Genomic DNA, 16302 nt, shown 5'->3' on the forward strand with positions numbered 1-16302 from the left:
AAATGGTTCAGTAGCTATGAAAAACAGTATGATAATTCCTCAATAAATTTAAAATAGAATCACCATATGGCTCAGCAATTCCACTTTTGGATATACTGAAAATAACTAAGAGCAAAGACTCTAAGAAACACTTGCACACACAGTAATGTTGTTCACATTAGCCAAATGGTAGAATTAGCCCAAGCATCCATCAAGAAATGAATGAATAAAGAAAATACATATACATACGATGGAATATCATGCAGCCTTAAAAGGGAAGGACATTCTGATAAATGGTACAACATAAATGAACCCCTAGGACATTACATTAAGTGAAATGAGTCAGTTACAAAGGAAAGATACTGTAGGATTCCATGTATATGAAGTATCTAGAATAGCTGAAATCATAGAGATAAAAAATAGAATGACAGTTGCCAGAAAATGGAGAAAAGAGGAACGAGACATTATTGTTCAATAGGTATAGAGTTTGCATTTTATAAAAGATGGAAAAAATTTCTAGAGATGGAATGGTGGCAATGGCTATGCAAGCTGGGAACATACATAATGTATGTGTATAGTCCATTTATGTCTAAATCAGAAGTGATTTAAGAATAAAATGTATTGCTTACAGATCAGGCCAAGTGGAAATGTCAGAAAAACATCCTGCCCTCACTGCAGTTCCTGCCCCAGTGTTGGAAAACTGTGCCTCTCTCTCTTCTGATCAGTCTCCCAAACAGGCCAAGACCAAAGGGAAGGAATGAGTTATTACCTCGGAGTTTGAGTGTGGGCTGATTTTTCCATACTTTGGGCATCATTTCTTTTTGTGTCTTCAGAACAAATTGACTGTTGATAAATTTGCAGATGCTGGAAATGCTAAAAGTAACTTGAGGGTGAACGATGGAGAAATACTCATCTAATTGAGTCTTCTGGGTCTGGAGTCCTGGGATATACTTCTGAATATTCACTCCAGCTTGCTTGACCCTTAGCTATCCACAGAGGACAGATGTCAGACTGGGGAACAGAAAGCCACTTCCACCATAAACTTTTTCTCAGAAATAATATTTTGGCTATGCTTTGTGACTCACTGGGGAGAAAGGGAGTCAGTAATGAAATAAACATCATGTAAGTAATAACTGTTTCAAACAATTATATCTGCAGCTAATGTCGAAAGGGGAAAACAATAGTATAAGCATACTTAGGAGCATATTTCTGACTAGTGAAGAAAGATAAGTTAAAACTCTCAATTGAGCCAATGGTTCTTTCTTAGCTCTCTAACACCTTTCTGTGTATCTGTTTCTCTGTCTCTGCCTCTCTGCCCTTCTCTCTCTCTCCCTCCCTCCCTCCCTCCCTCCCTCTCTCTCTTTCTGTCTTTGTCTATCTAGCTAATAAATAAACTAGCAAATTCTGTGGCATTGAATCTGGTATCCAGGCCTAGGTAACAGTAGTCTTTCAAAGGGGTGAGGGGATCCTTCACTGCTGTCTCCACATAAAAAACAGAAGGAAGAAGAAAATGGGGATCCTTGCATATAATATCAAGTGTCAGCATAACATCCAGGAACACTAAACTGTGCTAACCACTGGATTGTTAGGCTATAGAAATTGATTTTATCTCTTGGCATATGTGTAAGTATCATTAAATTTTCTGTTAATCTATGCCCAAAACTTGAAAGAAAGTTTTAAAGTAAATCATAACTTAAAATATTAACAGTGAAAAAATAATAATAATATCTTTGTGGCAATGGGAAAAAGTTGAGGTTGCCTTATATGGTAAGTACCAGTTGCACCATATAGGGGTGTTCATTTACCTCAGTGAGATCATAATTTCTTTTTGGGTGGAGACTCATAGAATCTGCATCAGCAGTCATCTGGTAGGTGATGATTTAATATGTTTATGGGTCCAAATAAATATCACAGAAAAATACAATGGCTAACAGTGCTTTAACTTTTTTTGAACACATTAGTTTGACTACTTGTTCATTAAATGAATGCATAAACAATCCAGTCAAAAAAAAAAAAAAAAAAAACACAAACAAGCATTTACATAAGGGCCGGGGATTTAGCTCAGTGGTTTCACCGCCTGCTGTGCAAGCGCAAGGACCCAAGTTCGATCCCTGGTACCCCCCCAAAAAAAACCCAAACAATCCAGTCGACATATATTTATCCAAGGAAATCAATAACCTTCAAACTTAGTCCTCTCACAGCCCACACAAAACATGGCAGGAGATCAACTTGGACCTCTCCCTCATAAGATACAGGATATGAAGCATGGTGGGATCCAGACATTACTCCTGGTGATCACAAGGATGGTGAGAGGTCGTGCTTAACATTCCATCCAACCACTACTATGACCATATTCTGCTGTCTCTATATGTAGTAAATCTCAACTTCATTTCCTTTTCCCTTTTTCTAGTGGTAAACTTTCCCATTCATTCACTAATGCAAACCTCCTTCCCTCTCTACCAAAAAGATTCTCCATTCTGGTTTCCAGAAGATTTTACAATATGAAATGAAGTCAGTGGTCCTGTTGGGCTAAAATCTAGTTCCCTAAGGCCGGGAAACTTCTCTGGGATGTAAAGGACTATAAAGCATGCCCCTTTCCTGGTTTATCTCCAACTCCAAGCTCCAGAAGGAAAGGGCCTCTTACTGCTTCGTCAAAGACAATGTGGAAAGGAAAAGCAGAACAGAATGTCTTCACTTCCATCCAGAGTCTCTCGGGATAAACGGGCTTGAAGGCATTGCTGAGGTGCCCTGGACACAGAAAGAGAAAGCCCTAATGAGAGGCAGCTCCTGCTGTGGCCCTCTTACAGAGCCAAGCCTGGGATAGGGATAGAATCTTAAGTGTTTCACAGGCGAAGTGTTATCCCCCACTCTTTATCCCAGGCTCCCTCAGCATCTCCAGATGGCCATGGCAATTCTTCTTCCAAATTAAAACAAACAGAAAACTTGCTACCAGGTTGAGAAGCCCTCCTGCCCCCTGCCAAGTTTCTGCCCGCCGCTGAAGAGTTTCTGGGCCAATTGAGTACGTCTCCCCATGAAAACAGAGTCTGTATTGAAATGATGACAGCCAGACAATGAGCTAGTAGAGCAGAGCGTGTGCGCTGGGCCCAGCATCAGGAACATTTGCCATGGAGATTTTTAGACTGACAGTTTTGGGTGGCACATGAAAATTTAACCAACAGTCTTATTTGGCAGGGGGTAGAGATTTGAAATGGAGCCTTTTTGATATGAAAATCTCCTAGACAAAGGATGTCAATTGCATGTTTGACTCTTTGCCACAGCTTGAAGGACTCAAAATGCAGCTCTTTGAGCTCTACAGACCTTCTCCCAGATGCATGTCATCTGACCCATCAGCCATGACAAGGAGCATCTAGCTCCCTTCTCCTAGTGAATCAGACCCCTTATTCCCACTCAGGTGTTAGGTGCTAGTTGTTAGGCCAGCTCAATGTGCATAGGAGTACCATAGACAGCTTCTTGCCTTCACTTTGCAAATGGAAAGATAAAGGACCTTGTCCAAGGTCACACAGCTTCTCAGGGACAGAGCCAAAAATCAAATTTCTTGGCTTTTGATCCACTGTTTTTTGCACTACTGGGCAACCATGGTTATTATCCACAGCTTTCTAGTCCAGAAATGCTTCCCGATTGAGAAGGCCTGGATCCAGAAGATGAGCTATGGGAAATTCCTAATCCTTGGTAATTAATACATCAGTATCCATCCTCCTTGTCTTCCTCAGTCCCCAGTTGGAACTGATTCCAATCCTTTCTCTGGTGACATTTTCTGATTACAGGAGAGAGTATCTCCATGTTTCTTGTACAAACAGAAGGGCCCACAGAATAAGAGTTGGAACATAATATTTTAAAGTTAAAAACCAGGCTCTGAAGAAAGCAGGGGCATCAGAATCACAGTGAGCTTTGCCAGCTTTGCATCCTGAGGCTACTTTCCCGGAGAACCAGGCAGTCTTTCTGAACTAAGAGACTGGGACAATAATCCACCTACCTTTTCCAACCATGACTATACTCCTTACAGCATCCCAGTGAGATTTCTTCCCAGGACAAATAGAGACCTTCAAATACTTCTCCTTCATCCTAATGAAAGCTGCCTCGAGGGTCTGCAAATGGCAAGGAGAGAAGCAAGGGTACCTGGTCATGTGACTGCAGATGCACCAAGCCCATCTGCTGCTATTGGGCTGTCTTTCCATGTGGAATGGTGTCATGACCAGACAGACCAAGAGTCTAGAGCTCCCAAGGCTTTTTATCTAATTAATACTCATGTTTTCTCTCTACCAAAGAAGCAAGAACATTTTATAAAATCTCAAGAATGGTCTAGGGCAGTGATGGCCAAACTTTTAAAGCTTTTAATGATAACAGCCTGCTGCAGCATGCATGCCATAGGTTTCCTACCCCTGGTTAGGGTGATATGTGGCTGGAAAATTACACATGAACATCTTCTTTTTCTGTGGATGAAGAAGCAGCAATGACTAGACCCTGAGATGTGTTCTGCATGCTCCAGGTCACACATACCCTGTGCTCCAGGTATCACAGGCATAGCTGGGTATTATATAGGCTACATGGGACAGAGAGCTGTTCCCCTGACATGTGTGGAATCTAAATTGGGGCTAAAGCCTGCAGTCACCCTGTGACTTTGCCATTGAGGTAGCCAAGCATAGGATCTTGGTCTCTGGATCTGTGACTGGCTCCAGCTGCAATGTGGGCACTGGGGATCTAACAGGCCAATTTATTCCAGGGGACATCAGGTCCAAGTGAAACAAGGCATCAGGTCCAAGTTTTAAACACTTCATACTGGTAATTTTATAAGTGAATATTTCTCCAGCCTAAGGTATATCTCAGAAAGTCTCCAGAGTATGATCAGTGAACAATGACTCAGTAGTTTTCAACAAGGTATGATTTTGTCCCCTACTTGGGACATTGGTAATTCCAGCATATATTTTTGGTTGCCACAACTGAGGAGGCAGGGTTCTACTAGAATCTAGAGACCTAAGATGCTGCTAAACATCTTGCAATGCAAAAGACAGCCCAACACAACAAAAAATTATCTTATCCAAAAGGTCAGTAATTCCAAGATTAAGAAACCCTGCCTTTATTCTACTAGTAGGAGGTCCAGATTATTGTGTTGTTTGCATAGATTGTTCCAAGGCTTGTAGCTCTGCCCTGGGGAACTGTGCTTTCTAAAGACATAGCAAACATAGTACCTTGTGGTCTTTCTGGATGACCTCGCTATCTGGTAACCTGATTGGATTTGTACTTCTCATCCAGCTGTGAGTCTTCTGTACAACCAGAAACACAGCATGCTCTTTTTTCCCTGTCCTCTCCACTTCTTCATTCATGTCAAGGATATCCATGGTTACATCAATGTCAAAGAAGTCCTTAGCCACAGCTTCAATGATACCTGCAGCAGAATTACACTTATTGGTAAGGGATAGCAGAAGGCAGTGTGTCAGAAAAATCATTTAAAAATCAATTTAACACTTCTGATAGACTTCCCAGGCTTCTCCAAGTTCAGACCCTGACTCAAGACAGCATACAACAGATTAATGAAGTGAAAATATGTAGAGATTTAAGTTAGACATGTGTGGATACCAGATTTATCCCAGCCATTTTAATTTCCAGATCAGCATCTGTTGTTATTGTTTTTTTGGGAGGCATTTAACTTGTCAAACAGGCCAACTGGAAATAATGTAGGCAAAATTCAGTTGTAAAAGCATCAAGGATCATGTTTCCAAAACTGTTCCTCTGGAAGTTTATCCCAGAATTAAAATATAAAATATAGAAAAAATGTGTGAAGATGTTCGTCTCAGTATTATTTACAATAGCAAAAGATTAATATCAACTAAAAATGAAAAATAGGGAAATAAGATACTTAAAATATGAAATATCACTCATCCATTTAAGAGGTGATTTTAAAGACTATGAAAACATTGAAGCATGCTCTTTCTAATGCTGAATACAAAAAACTGATACAAAATGATATTTGTAGAATTACCATGATTATGTAAACACTTGCATAATTAAAAATTGCTTAAAAATATTTAAAGTTATTCCTTCTTTTGACATTTTGAAAACATTTTACAAGCTCAAAGACTGTGAGAGTCATGATGAAGATAGCAAGGACTTAGACATTATACATAAGAGCTCCCTACCCGCTACCAGCCCTTCACCATCCAGGAGAATTGTAGTGAAGCCCTCCTCAGTCCAGAGGCCTCAGAGCTCTGGGACTCTGAAGGCATTTCATACCTGGAACAATGTGGCACAGACCACTTCTATCTGAGTAGTAATGGAGAAGCATTTCCCCATCTTTTCCTTTTTCCACACGAAATGATGGTGCATTCATCTCCTAATTTTAAAAAACACAGTGATATTCCCAGTGAATGCAAATTGTTTAAATTTAAGACCTTGTGAAACAATAGCACTTTTCCACTATAGCAATAGGATTATAGCTCAAAACTCTCTCCAATCACATAACACTTACCATGGTTTCAGCCTCTACATGTCAAGAGTTTTATTCTGTACTAATTTCCCAAATGCCTCCATATGGAAAGTATTATCCCCATTTTAGAGAGGAGAAGACAGGCTCAGGGAAATTAAAGCTACGTTAATAGTAGAACGATCATTGGCCTTCGAAATGAGCCTTTGCACCATGCCATGCTACTTCCACCCACACTCCAAGGGGAGTGCAAGCAAGAGGAAATCTTAGTGAGTTTCTCCAGTGCTTGGCCTATGACCAAATGACTGTGGGCACCTTCACTTGCAGGAACATCACCAGCTCAGAAGAATCTGCAAGTGGAATGAATTGACAAATTCTTTGTTCTGGAAAGATCATACTACTATCTGTGGTACCAAGTTACACATTTGGGAAACAAATATCCCCAAGGACACATCAGAAGAAATCTTCTTTCTCCAGGAATAAGTGTTGACTTTTAAATATGCCCTATCTCTCCACAGATGAGATGTAGGTTAGGAGAGGAAAAAAACTTTGCCTGGGAAATTCTCTGAGAGAAGCAGTGTTCTCTTCTGCTTGATTCATGGGCAATTCAGCACCCTGTAGACACAGTTTTCAATTTGAGTGAGAGAAAAGTTTGAGGAGGTAGCTTCATGTCCTTTTCCATGGTGGAGAATTGTTAGTTACAATGAATTTCCTTTTTTTCCACTAACATTTATTTTATTATCCAAAAGTATGTACACAGATAAAAATATACATGTTTGTACGTATGTATGTTCATATCTTGACTAAATATAAAGGGGATTTGAGGAAGCACATATAGAAACATATGGAAAAAGAGGGAAGTCAAAATTAATTTGGAAAAATTATCCAAAGGCTCCATAGTGAACATAAAATAACAGAGTATAGAGGCAGAAATGAAGATCCATGCACTCTGGCTCTTCCCCGCTCATGCCCCGATCCCCTGCCAGTCTCTTCTCAAAGACATTCCTAGAACTTCTTGCTTTTAGCTCTCCCAGTCTCTCAATAATACAATAATAGTTTTATTTCTTGATTAAAGTGAGGATTTTTTTTAAACATTGGAGAGTGAAAAAAAAGGAAAAATGATAACAAGCATCCCAAAACATAGTCTTTGGAGACAGACATTCCTGGGTTTGGGCTTTCCCTCAGCCACCACATTGTGCATGATTTACAACAGTTATTTGACCTTTCTGGACCTCAATTTTCTCATATGTATAGAGGGAAAAATAAGAGTCCCTAATCTTAGGGATGCAAAGAGGATACATCATCATTCATAAATTGCTCAGCATAACATCTGCTTCTTGTAATTAGCAGTTAATAAAAGTTAGCTGAAAAATAAGATTAAAAGCAAAAGTGAATGGTTTATTTTATTTTTGCCTAAAGAAACAATCTATAATATTTTGTCTAGTATAAAGTACTTCAGGGGCTGGGGGTTTAGCTCAGTGGTTCCGCTGCCTGCCCTGTAAGTGGAAGGACCTGAGTTCAATCCCTGGTGCCAAAAAATCAATCAATCAATAAACAAATAAATAAAGTACTGGATATAGCTATCAAGTATTATTTCACAGATTTTATCCCAACTTCTATAACATTTAAATATTTTATCTATTTTCTTATATGCAAAATGTCCTCATAAATCTCCAGACAGATTCTATTTTATTGCTTCTCTAACAATACAGTTTTGGTATATGGGGGGTGACTATCAGAAAAAGGGTAGCAGGACTAGGTATAAAAATAATGAACTTGGAATTTCAGAAACTTTATTCCTTCCCCTCTTGTTTATGAAGGTAATAGTAATATGATATCTGAAACATGAAAGACATTCTATAATGTCTTTTACTTAATGAATGAATAGAAGACTATTAATACTTTATCCAGAACTATGAATCAATATATTATCAAATTTCAGGTGAAGGAGCTGATATTTTAAAATATAATGGAACTAAATGTATTTCTTTATATTCTAATTGTTATGCTTTTTAGCAGGAAATTTGACAAGAGGTTGCCATGAAAATTCTTGTAATTTTAAAATTCACCTTAGTGAACAGAGAAACAAGGAAGAATAAGAGTTAGTATGTGTAGAAATGCCTATTACAGTGTCAAGGACTTTTATATGTTATCTCCTTTAATCCACACTTCACTATGAAGTAGGTAAGTTATTTTGTTCTTATTATTCCTTTTTGTCTCTGTGCCCAATGCTTTAAAAAGTGTTTAGTAAGTAGTAGGCATTTGATAAATATTTATTAAATAAGTAAGGGTAAAAAATCTGAGGTTCAGAGTGGACAACTAGCTTGTCCAGGATTACACAGCCTGTAAGTTGCAGAGCCAGTCAGACAGTGGTGGAAGCTCATCAGACCCCACTGCCAGGGATCTTCTTTCTCACTCATGTCCTTAAAAAGTTCACATGACAACAACAGAAAAGGCCCAAGAACTCATTCTACTTAAAGTCTATTAAGATTTTCAAAACTCAGATTCCTCCACCTGCCTCGAGAGCACAAGGTCCGAGAGCTCAATCCCCAGTACCAAAAAAACCTCAGATTCCTTATGCAAAATACGGGTTTTCCCATATTATAAGAGTGCATAATAGATAATGAGGCACATTAACATAAATAATCCTATATTACCCTCATAACAACCCTGAAAAGGTGATTATGAACATGAAAATAGAAATAGTGAAGCTATAAAGGGCCCTAAAAGTAAATATAAACTATCTTACAAAAAATAATAAACTATTACTATGATGTGTAAATATTTTGTCTTTCAATAAGGCATTTTCTTATCTATAAAAGAAAAGAGTCTTGCTATCTGAATTTCCAATGACTCTACAAAGAAGAAAACTAAGGCATGAACTCCAGAAAGACATATCCCAGTAGGGAAATTAGTTTCTTAACACCTCAGTCAATCACCCCGTGGGTTAATCAGAGTTGGATGGTTTCCGATTCTGGCTTTCAGCCTTGTCAAGTCTTTCCTTCTGATACTTGGATAATGTGAATCTGTCTGCATAAGCTATTTATCAGCTCCATCCAGGCCAGGAAACCTTAGGAGAGATTTTGCAAATCTATTGAAACCTGGCTGTTTTCCAGCCTTTGTTCCCATGGTGATTAGGCTCCTAGATTTCATTTCAAGCCCATACTGCCCCTATTGAAGAGTCCATCTCTCATCACAAAGCTGAAACTTTCTTTGATATTTTTTGTCAGCCAGTTTATAAAGGAGGTCAACAGATATGTCTTTTCTTTTTCTTTCCCAAGATTACTCCTGGGCCACTGAGTCCAGGGACCAAGGATTCTGGAGCATAAAAGAAGGGAAGAAGTTGCTCTGCAACTGCTCCTCTTTAAGGGGAGGGAGATCACCCAAAACCACTGATTATTTGCTTCCTCTCTAGACCATCAAAACCAGCTCTGACAGCCTTACCTGATAAGACAGGGTGAGGTAACTGTGGAGAGCATCTAGGTTTTCAATAAACTCCGTGAGATTCCCTCCCAGTGTCCGAAGCATCCTGTCGTAGCCAGACATCTTACAGAATTTAAAGAAGTATTCTCCAAAGAGCTTCAGAATGGCTTCCAGGGACACACCTGTAGAATCCAAAGCATACCCCCCAACAAAACCTCGTGAAGGTAATTTTCTCCCTTGAGTTCCCTTCTTTTATCTACAATGTATTCAAATCCTGACCATGAGATTCTTAACTGAGCTACTGTCTAAGCCTTCACCTTGCTTACCAGTGAAATAATAAGGTCATTGGCAGAAGGCCATCATAGGGAACCCAGCACAGCCCTTAGGTGCTTATTACTCATGAGTTTCTGTCAACCTCACCACATCTTTTCCATGGCATCCATGCCAAATGTTTCCCTACTTAGGGAAGCTACTTAGTTGAGCTATTGTACCCTCTTCACCACTAAATCCAGTCCCCAGATCAAGGTTCACTCTGGGCAGAGCACAGGATGGCCCTCTGCCATCTTCCCCATTCACCTCCAACATCTTCAAATACAAGTTTAAAGTGTAATGAAAGGCTACCTCTGAGAAACATTTAATACTGCAATGCAAAGACATTTCCAAGGCTATGTTCTCTTGGTTCACCTAAAAGACGATAGGAAATTCTGCAATGACTTTCCTTTCTCTCTTAGCCATGTCAGATCTTAGTCTCCCTTCAAAGTCTAGTTTTTACATTATATTCTCCACAAAGATGTCTTGGAATATCCCAGGTCACACTAAATTTATTCTTCCTAAATATTGCATTTCTCCCTTTTTAAAATGTAGAATGACACTGGTGGGCAAAAAACTTGTCCTACATATTTTCTGAGCTAGACACAAAGTAGGTGTTTGCTGAATTCCTGGGTAGGTGAAGACTGCTACCTACCTCTCCCCCTCCCTGACTCCACTGTTTGGATAGCAAATATTTTTAAAGAATAGTCTATTTCCTGCAACATCCATTAGTCATGTTCTTTTTCTCAATGCTTGTCAAAATCTTGGAAGGTGGATGATCTTATTATTATGTCCCCCTTTTTCCAGATGAGCTCACTGAGGCTGTCACCTTTGTGAACTGTCCCCAATCATATAGAGTAGCAGAGACCAGATTTGCTGAAGAGGCTATAATTCTAAATTCAGTGCTTTCAGTACTATATACTGCAGCCCCTGGAGCAGAGTTAGAGAAACAAGGCTCCCCCAAAGGAAATAGTTGCTTAGAGCTGTCATCATTGGCATGGGAGCAGAGCATCCATTTCTGCTGCTGGCTTGAGCTCCTGTGGAAAACTCTTATTTATGATGGGGTTGTAACTCAAACGAGTCCTCCAAAGTAGAGAAGGCCAGAATGCTCAGGTTCATGGGAGACCTTCAAGACTTACAATACATTGGCTGCATCCTTCATGGACTCTGATCCTCTGGCTGGACCTGGAATTCACAGGAAAGGGGCATTCCAGGTCTACTGAGCTCTCCAGGGATGAATCTCTGACAGGGGTTACAGGAGGTCTGGGTACTTCCCAGCCTCTTCTTGCTTCCTCAGACAGTCTGAACAGCAGGTTCTCTACAGCCTGAACTTTGGGCAGACAATTGTTCTGTTATCAGAGCAGGATGTGGTCTCTCTTGTCAGAGATGAGTTGTACGTCTTTCCCAAAAATTATTAGTCAAGTTTTCTGAATTTAGACAAAGCTCTGATGGCAGGGTGGGAGGTGGTTAATTACCTCCATTGGGTTCTTTGTTTGTGGGTTCATCCTAGATAGATGCAGGGAATCTTGGCTATGCTAGTAATCAGAAGACACCTGCGAACTCCTAAGTGAACTGAAATAAATTTGACTCAGGTCCTTCCCAATGCTTATGTGTTCCTGTGAGAAATAAAAATAAATGAACTGGTGTGAAATTTCTTCTTACTTTCTCTTCCCATCCTTCCCTTCCCTCTAAATCGGGCATATGCAAGCTGAGAAAATACAGCAGCTATGATATGCAGCCTGCAGATGACACTCAAAGCAGGTGCTTCCTGTCACCTGCCAGGAAAAGCATAGGTCCCCAAAGCCTTCCTTCTCAGAGGGACCTCTCTCCCCAGAACTAAGTTGGATGCAAGGCAAGCAGTTATATTCAACTGACAATGGAAGCCTTGTATAGAAAGACTGCCTGTTTGATTTTTCTTTTAAATCTGAAAACACAAAATTCCCAGAAGTCGCTTATTTCAGACCCCAGTTATTTTATTTCTGAGTGTTCAGCTCTATTAACAGGAAAGGACTTCTGGCTGAGAGACTAACTGCTCCTTAAACAATAGTCTTGGACTTGGGTGGTTTCTATCTATGCTGGACTTGGGGCTGCTTCTAAAATTCTTGGTTCAGAATGCTTATCTAGCAGAGGACAAAGACCTCTTTTTAAAATCAACACCTGTCTCATTTTTATACAGTTTTGCCTCAGTGAGTCTAGAATTCCAAGAGCCCTCTAGTCACAAGGGGTCAGGGGTTTATAGAAAATGGTTTTTAAAATGCAAGAATGAACTAACCACAAGTCTTGGATGCTTTAAAATGTTATTTGATAGTGCAAAGGAATCTATAGTATCTGTAGTTTTTCTATCTTAAATTAGTATAAGAAAGAAAGAGAATAAGGAAATAGGCATCTATTTTCTTATTTGTGCAAAATTAAGTACCAGCTAGATTAACAAGGGACTATTGAGATTGGTCACCTATAGGACAGCAGTGAGAATAAGATGGGAAACATAGGAAAATTGTGATAAAAGAAGAAGATGGCACTTTTCTGAGCATAACTTTTGAACAGTTGTGATTTTAAGAATTATGTGAATCTCATATACCTAAAATAATAATATTATTAAGAATAAGGAGGAATACTAAAATGGAACACAAACACAAACTAATTAAGAGGACAATATTTCAACAGAAAAGTTTTGAATAACATAATGTTAATCCAGCAACATTTGAACATAATGAAGACTGCTTTGATCTAAGGCTAAAGATAAAAAGAATTTTGAACAAACATTTAACTGTTCTTAGTAGGCTTCCCTTCAATATTAGTGTGGGTTAGTGCAATTCTGAAAACATTTCCTAGGCATTCAAGATAGAGCACATAAATAAATGTACTATATAGATTGTAAGAGTCTGGTTTCTCACTATCTGAGACTGAGATTATAATTATGGGAAGAAGAAGATCACTTCTAGTGTTAGAAGAACTCTCCAGTGTTGGATTAGAAGAATCTTACATAATAAAACCACAAAACCTATCATGGGATGATGGCTAGAGAGATAGATGCATGTGTAGCATCTGTTTTCCAACCCTGTCTCCTGACAAGGCCTAAAAGCAACAATGAGCTCACCTAGGGTTCAGATATTAGTTTTGAAATGGCATTCTCCACTAACAGGAATCAGAACTCCTTGGAGAAATTGCAGATCTCAGAGCTGGGGCAGAGAAATTGAGATGAACTTACAGCATTTTGTCATGCCAGAAAATAAAAGGTAATAAAAATAATAGGAACATGTCAAATAGGAAACAGGGCCAGTTTGGAGGGGATCCCACTGACTGGATCTTAAAAAATTTGAGCATCAAAATAAAGTAGGGTGTAGTAATACACACTTATAATTCCAGCACTCTGGGAGCCTGAGGCAGGAGGATTGCAAGTTTAAGCTCAGCGTGGGCAACTTAGCAACTTAGCTAAGATGTCTCCAAGGGGGGAAAAAAACACTAGAAAGGGCTGGGGGTTCAATACCCAGTATCATAATAAAGTAATAATAAATAAATAAATCCTATTTTAAAAAATAAAAATCAAGAATCCACACTGATATAAATAAATAAACTGAATAGGGAGGAAATCTTTCCTTATAGAACTCCAATTAGTAAATGCAAAAGAAATAATACACTTAGAAAATAACCCTTTGACCACCATCAAGTATTAGTTCAGACAAGAATCATAAATGAATACTAAAATCATGGAAAAAGAAGTTTGAGAATTAACACTATATTTACATAATCTGAAAGTACCTCCAATACCTCCTCACAAGATACTCCAAAGAGAAAGACAGTAACACTATAGCGGAGAAACCTAGCGATTTTATTTTACCCAAGTGATCAAATTTAACATCACCAAAACTGAAACAATGCAACATCCTATGTTTCCTGACACAATGAACTGGGGAGAATAAAACATCACTTCTGTGGTTTTCTGCCAGAAAAGCATGACCTCATTATACCAGGAGGAATTATTAAATAATCGAAAACTGAGGACCATTCTTCCAAACAGCTGACCAGCACTTTCCAAAGATATCAAAGTTATAGAACACAGAGACTCTTACTTTTATGGATTTGAATTTATGTCAGTGTAAAAAAGTTTTTGCTGATTGCCCTGAAGAGACCTTAGGAGATCTTTTGTAATGAGACCAAAAGGGCCACAAAGACCACCTATCCATGACCAACTGAACAGCTGAGACACAGGTGGAATCAGGACCTCTGTAATATTATGAATTTTGCTAGGTATAACTGGGGCATCATCATTATATTTTTAAGTGTCTTTATTTTGTTAGTGACTCACTGAAATAGCTATGGGTGAAATTATGGAAACCTGAGATTTGCTTTCAAACATTTCAGCAGAAACAAAAACAGAGAATGGGTGGAGGAACCAAACAGATGAAATAAAGTTGGCAAAATACTAATAATTAGTGAAGCTGGGTAGAGAGCACATAGGTCTCAGTATTCAGTTCTCTCTACTTTTGTATATATTAAATATCTATTTTAAAGGGGGTTTTCATTTTGTTTAAATGAAAGACTCCTTTGTTAGCAGGAAAATAACCATCACAAAGTATCTATGGTTGGCTTCCAAGGACAGTTGTGGAGTCTTCTAACAAGCTTTTAAATTGGAATGTTGTACTAACTTAAGCTTGCTGACTTAACAAGCTTGGCTCTTCTGTATTCCCAGGAAATGTTTACTTCTTACTGGGTTACAGCTCCAGGTACTGGGACGGGCAGAGGTGGGCTGTCCAGGGAAGGGGGAAACAGGCCACCTGCTGAAGGTTCAATGCAGGCTGGCAGATGGAGGTGGAGGATTACACAAAGCTAACACTGCCTCACTGAACTTCCTGGGAAAAAGGCTGGCTCAGGGCTGGACTTCCCACAATCCCTCCCTATTCCCGATCACCCAAGATATATTCAACATGGGGCCCTCTTGGGTCACTCAGAAAAGCATATGCTGTTCCCAAGACAGAGAAGTATATCTTACAAAGTTTTCCATTTTTACTTGGGGGAAGGAGGTACTGGGAATCAAACTCAGGACCATGTGCTTGCCAGGCAGGCACAGCACTGCTGAGCTAAATCCCAGGCCCCCAAATTTTTACTTTCCCAAAACTTTAGTATTCCAGGGATGAAGCTTTGGCTATCTGGAAAGAGCCATTCATGGAATATACACTCTTTCTCAAATGATATCACTTAGATCAAGCATAAGTTACTGTAAGAATGTGTTTTGTGAGGAGGAGAAAGGGGAGCTTCAGCATAGGAGAGACATAGTTACCAGCACTGAGACTGTCATTTCCAGGGAGGAAGCAGAATAAATTGGGAGAGCTGAGTTTCAGGAGTAGCAATAAGTTCACTTGGGTATCAAGGGAAAAAAAGGTGGGAAATAGATGAAGGCAGCTCTGGTGGGCAGTCCTTTTCAGGGAAGAGGCAGTCTCATTTATTCCTGGTACAGCCATCAACCCAACCCAGGGCCAGGGAGAGGGCAGGACTCTGTTGGGTGGCATGTGCAGGAAGGGAAAGGACCAGGTACTTTGCTAAGTATCCATGCTGAGTTAAACACTTGACTCACAGCAACTGATATTATGTGTAGGACAACCTCTGAGATAGGTGTCACAGGTACCACTGCTTTTTACCAAAGAGGACTTTGCCCACCAGGTTACACTGTTAGGAGCCAGTGTAGCCAGGAGGCCTACCTGAGTATGTCTGATTCCAAAATCCTCACTAAAGACATTGTAGATAACTCCTCCAGTCAGCTTGACTCAGCACTGGCTTTGGAATCAGAAGGCCCAAGTTTAAGTCTCCATCTTCAGTTGTTTGCACAGCCTGGGTTACTTTTGAATTTGTAAATTTTATGTTGTTACTTATTTTTAAAGAAGTGCATGCAGAGAAAGGTTGTTGGCGTTTACTGATAGCTAACTGTTGAAACACATTTTACTATGAGCTTCTTAGCAGGCAAAGTCTAGACAGACACAGCTGTGCCAAATGGCTGTTGGGTGTTGTTTTGAATTTTGTCACTTCAGATCACTAATAACCTACTTACACACTAAGTAGGCACTTATTCATATACAGAACAATTCCTTATGCAATGCTCAACCTGCCATCTGGTCCCATCCTGAATTATGCTAATTAGAAAGCACAGAGCTATGCAG

The 16302-nt window shown here is 39.5% G+C and overlaps 1 protein-coding gene across 1 annotated transcript in view; it reads right to left on the bottom strand.

Moving 5' to 3' along the window:
* LOC101726611 (guanylate cyclase soluble subunit beta-2-like) overlaps positions 1–16302 on the bottom strand; it is a 66323-nt gene that overhangs the window by 22862 nt on the left and 27159 nt on the right. Inside the window, exons 5-10 of the mRNA XM_087197389.1 lie at positions 9863–10023; positions 6229–6328; positions 5187–5383; positions 3974–4085; positions 2624–2727; positions 749–965 (exon numbers count right to left, since the gene is read on the bottom strand). Of these exons, the coding sequence (XP_087053515.1) occupies positions 749–965; positions 2624–2727; positions 3974–4085; positions 5187–5383; positions 6229–6328; positions 9863–10023 (891 nt within the window). The remainder of the gene's footprint in view (positions 1–748; positions 966–2623; positions 2728–3973; positions 4086–5186; positions 5384–6228; positions 6329–9862; positions 10024–16302) is intronic.

The sequence above is a fragment of the Heterocephalus glaber genome, unplaced genomic scaffold, assembly GCF_053883595.1.
Source record: "Heterocephalus glaber isolate CG9 unplaced genomic scaffold, H.glaber_assembly_v1.0 deba00001666, whole genome shotgun sequence".
Lineage (NCBI taxonomy): Eukaryota > Metazoa > Chordata > Mammalia > Rodentia > Bathyergidae > Heterocephalus > Heterocephalus glaber.